The sequence below is a fragment of the Pteropus alecto genome, unplaced genomic scaffold (assembly GCF_000325575.1).
Source record: "Pteropus alecto unplaced genomic scaffold, ASM32557v1 scaffold213, whole genome shotgun sequence".
Taxonomy (NCBI): domain Eukaryota; kingdom Metazoa; phylum Chordata; class Mammalia; order Chiroptera; family Pteropodidae; genus Pteropus; species Pteropus alecto.
The window spans coordinates 4,412,495-4,417,702 of NW_006434829.1; the positions used below are offsets into that span (position 1 = coordinate 4,412,495).

At 41.7% G+C, this 5,208-nt stretch overlaps 1 protein-coding gene across 1 annotated transcript in view; it reads right to left on the reverse strand.

Annotated features, from left to right (window-relative positions):
• Positions 1-4,689: 4,689 nt before the first annotated feature.
• CCDC62 (coiled-coil domain containing 62) overlaps positions 4,690-5,208 on the reverse strand; it is a 25,663-nt gene continuing 25,144 nt past the window's right edge. Inside the window, 1 exon segment of the mRNA XM_015587957.2 lies at positions 4,690-4,761. Coding sequence (XP_015443443.1) covers positions 4,708-4,761 — 54 coding nt within the window. The 3' untranslated portion in view covers positions 4,690-4,707.

Consider the following 5,208-nt stretch of genomic DNA (forward strand, 5'->3'; position numbering starts at 1 on the left):
CGACCGAGGAGGGCCCCCACACATCTCCACCCCAGCGTGGGGCCGCCCCCCCCTTTCCTCCTGGGTAGGGGCGCAGGCCAATTCCCTTCCCCCACACGGTCATCCACCCCGGGCTCCCTAAGTCCTGTCCGCACCAGGCCCGGGTCTGGCTCATTGGAGTAAACTTAGCCTCAATGATTCAGACCAATGAAAGCACAACTAGACTTTGGTTTTAGTCTTATATTAATGTATGTCTAAAAATGCAGACAATCGAGCGTCCCCCTCTTTGTGCATCGCTAACGTAACTGCAGCTGTTAACCACGCGGGGCTGTGGGGTGCGTTCTCATGCTCAGCATGCCGACTTCTTGCCAGAGCCCAAGCACAGTAAGGGGACTGGAAAGGCAGGGCTGGGATGGCCTGCGACGGATCCGAACAAAACACAGTCTTGGGCCATATCATATCGAAAAGATGCCACTGGAGGTGGTGTGGGTCATTGTTTTTACTGGTTTTTAAATTACCCGTTAAGGCTAAAGTAAAAAAATATATATCACAGTTCTCCCAAGTATATGCTCTTAGATGGTTATTTTGTTATCCTCAGCTTTCTTTCGGAGTACAGGTGTGAAATCACCCAGTACATATACTAATGACTCCCCTTAAAGAAGGAAAGTGATGCTTCCATCCCCCTGACTGTGGTCCCCCACCCTTTCCCGTAACCTTGCTGATTCATCACGGCCTAGGCCTAGAGCTGACACTGCGTACCTGAAAATTGTATTTGACAATGAATGTTCCCCTCTCAGTCCACTACAGAGAAATTAACCAGGCTTTATCTAATTCCAACCACTGAAAAGCTTCTTCACCAGAATAACAATAAAATGACAATTATTGAATGCTTGTCTGCTAGGCACTGAGCTAAACCCTTTACATGTGTCATCTCATTTTTAAGGCTCTGCACCTGTCGATAGCTATGGTGAAATAAAGACTATTATGCAGGGGCTGCCGGCCCCGCACCAGCTGTCTCTCCGACTCCTTTTCCGTATCAAACAAAAGCAGTTCTCCCGTGAACTTCACATTTAACGCAGCATCTTCTTTTCAACCAGGTAACAACCCCTCTGGGTCTAGAACGTCTGCCATAGTGACTTAACATGAGCAACTACCGCTCTTTTTAACAATAAAGTTTATTGCTGTGTCAGGCACTGCGCTCAGCGTTTGTCGAGGTCCCAGAACACTTTGCTGAGACATCTCTAATGAATTCTAAGTTATCTGCTTGTACTTAAGATTCTGAACTGTTATAAAGGCAAAGCATTTGGGATATTAATTAGGCCTTGTTTCCAGGAAAACCTAAGGAGATAAACAGTAGAGCTGACCTCTTTGGACTTACTAAAATGACAGCACTGTAACCCCCACATCACCTCATTGACATGTGTGTGTGACCTGGCACCAGCCTGTCTGGCTTCACCTTGCGCCACCCTGGTCCATCATGTCTGAAATTACATCATGCTCCTTCCACCCCTGAGCCTATCTGGAATGCTCTTCCTCTCGTCTACTCATCTTCCAGCTCTTAGCACAGATGTCACTTCCTCAGGGAAGCCTTCTCTGAAGCCCCCGGCCTTGCCCAATGCCTGTTATGTGCTATCACAGTGCTCAGAGCTTTGTTTCAAAGCACTTACCAGTTTTTCAATCCTAAACAAGGATTGAATCTGCTTTGGTCACTGTTGTGTCTCCGGTGGCCAGCAAAGCGGTACTTATTGTGTATTCAAGTTATTTTGTTCTTTGTTTGATCTCCTAAGCATGCATCTGGCTGAGAACCCAGAAATCATCCTTACGGGACTGATTTTCAGGCCCTCTTCATCTGATAAACTCCTCTCGAAGACCATTCCGCTTCTTAACCTACCTGGTCGGCTGTGGTCCTGATTAACGTGTCTGGTTTCTTTATCTGACTTTATTCGCTCTGTTCTCTATCTCATTTGAAATGGTTCCGAAGGTTATTCTGTTTAGGGCCTAGAATGATGAACCTTTCTACATGGCCCTATCAAAATCCTGGAATGGCTCAAAAGAAACAAAGACGCTCTGCTTCAAAACAACTACATAGCTACAGGTATCTCACCAGAAGAAAAGAAATCTCAGGACAAGGCTGCAGAGAAAAACTCCAGGATCAAGTAGCCACGGGCACACACAAGGTTGCAACCCTCATCCACGTTCCTGAATTGAACCAACCTTACCCCAGAGAGCCTCTCAATTTCATGCATTCTATGAACACTTTTTAGGTAAAGCTGTTTTTAGTGTTTACGCGTTATCTTGTTTCAGAATTTCTTTCTTTTGGGGTATTTCTATTTGTTGAAAAGATCTGTTCGCAAATTCTAAAAGTACCGTTGTATCATTTTCTCCTGATGGCTGAGGTAATTTCTGGAAGGCATATTATCGTACTATTGAGTTGCCTTCTCTGAAGGTGAAAGCACGTCAACGACAAAATGTAAATGCTGAAATCTAGTTTTATCTTGCAACTTTTTCAAACATGCTGAGGCTGCCTCGCTTTAACAGAAATTGCTCACATATTTAAATAACTTAGGTTGGGACAGATAAATTGATAACGGCAAGAGTTCCCATTTTTGAACTGCATGTGCTATAATTCACAACGTGGTGGGGTAAGACTAGGTGTTGTAGATATTTAGCCACAAACTGACTTCTTTCAAATCCTTTCGTTCCTGAAATTTTCTTCTTTAGCACCAAATCAGTGTGCTCTTTTCACTAGGTAAGTTGACATGCAGCCACAAACCTCTAATAAAGAGGAGAATTTTAATATTTTGATTCTCAGATTGGAAGTCGGCTTCTGCAGGGACATTTTACGTTTCTCACTTGGAGGCGAGGGTTCAGAATCAACGCCACCTCTCAGACTGGCTCTGTACAAAGCGGCCTGGCCCGAGGGAAAAGGCAAGCATTTACACAGAGCGCAGCCAAACCTCACCCAATTTCTCTTTTCAGCACCCTAATTAAAAAGGCTAAATGGGGTGGCTCCTCCACTCTCATGAAAATCATCTCTGAAGCGGCACTGAAACCTTTTAACAAAGGGGCATTTATACAGCACAATGGAACTTTGATATCTAAAATGCTTTAAAAAGAACTCCATTCCCATTCCTGAGGAAATTAGCTTGCCAGGTTTGGTTTCGGGCGACTAACCTTCCTTATTTTACTCCTGTATAAATAAAAAGAAACCAAAGAAATTTATTATTAAAAATATCTTTTTATTGACTGAAGCTGATCAATTCTCTTAGCAGGACAGTGAGGCACATAGCATATTCTTTAAAAAATTAAATTATAAGTTAAAACATAAATGTTTTAGTCTTGAATAATTTTTAAAAATGCATATAAAACTTCATCTCCCAGCTGTTGTTTACATAAGTAGATGGGATGACTACAGACCCAAACAAGATGGGGCTCTGCTCAGCTTTGGGACAGAAGGGCCTCGACTGTCACTCACAGAGGAGATAACTTCTGGTTAAAAATATTTTGTGTCAGATCATTTTATGTATATGTACACAGCAAAGTCCAGAGCTAAAACCACAAGAGAATACTATTTCTTATATATTTGGAGCTGACTCTGATAAGCTACTGTTTATAATGAAATGTATGCACAGGTTTAAAAACATCAGACAGCTAAAATGGCATTTTATATGCGGGGATTCTCTGTGATGTTCATACGCTTAAGCGCTTCTCCAGGATTTCACCACTGTCCACGCATCTTCGCAGGGACGTCCTTCTTCTCTCTTGGCATAATTCCAAGTTTGGATATATACACGATAGAGAATATTTTACACGTGAAAAATATTTCTTGCGCGTGTAAATGATTAACTTTAAAACAAAATATAGATGTTTAAAAATTAACTTTCAGTTTTTGCTCCCCTTTAGTAGTAAACATTTGCTTACGAAGGATTCCGATCTTCTTTTTGTGTTCCAGGTGAAGTATTAGGTATTGATGTCTGCTTCCTGCCTTCTGCATAGAAGGGAAATGGGCTTCTCTGCAGAATGAAAACAGTTAATAAAATCAATCAGTGAGTGCTGGAGAGTGTGCCATGAGCTCCCGGTCTCTAAATAATTAGCTATATCCTGACTTTCCTTAAAATAAGGTCATGCAAAATAAAAACTTCTCAGCAAAGAGAAAGGGAAAAGAGGGAGAAAGGAAGGTTACTGAAGCTTACTTACCGCTTTCACCGTTTTTAAAAGGTTCTTATGCTTACAATGAAAACGACTAAAATGCTTATACCTTTTAAACTGGATTCTAAAGAAACTGCGTATATGAGATGAAGGTTTGACAGGACGAAACTCAGATCAAGAAAGTGCTTACTGGGTCAATAAACCTTTTTACAGAACCTGAAACCCCACGAAGAGACTTATTTTTAGACAGACATTTAGACGACATGTTAATTTAGATTCCGATTTTAAAAGCTGTATGTATTTACTCCTTAGATTTAAAATTCTAGGAGTACTGAAATAAGAATCGTTTGATCTGCATTTCATACAAGTAATTGACATTTCACTCTGATTAAATTTAGAATGTATGTAGAAATAGGTCACACAAAAGAGAAAGCATTACAGGTCAAACAACCCATGGCCTTAACTCTACATTATCAGTGTTCCCGAGTTACTTATTAAATATCCACTGAGCTATAAGATGAGACTAGCAAAGGTGACTTACCCGTGAATACTGAACACTGAAGCTGACTTTTGCTTTCTTCAGTCATTGAGAGAGGTATTTTTTTGAGCTGACTCTTCCGAGACTTCTAAGTTCTACAAAACAACTGCTGAATTAGTACCCAGGAAAACTAGAAAATACGTAAGACAGTACACAAATACAGCAGAAATGCCTTTAAGAGACCTTATAGAATGAATGGAACTCAATGAAGGAATTTCACAGAACTACCATCCACGCACCAATGAAGATGTATTCGTTCCCTATTTGCACGTGGGGCCCTTTGTCCGTCATCGTGGAGCAGAATGCTCTGCTTGCTTTGCCATCTATGTTCTGGCTAAACTTTGGCCACCAGCTAGTGCCCAGATATACCTGGCGTTTTGTCAGCCCTGATACAGGCCGACTACGTGGTGAGCCCTTAATGAACATCCACGGTCACCAATCTGAATCTACAACCCTAAGTGTGGTAATTCACCAAAGTGCCCACTAGGGCTTTAGTAAGCATTGTCGGGCGTTTGGGGAAATACATTTAAAAAGAAGGAAAA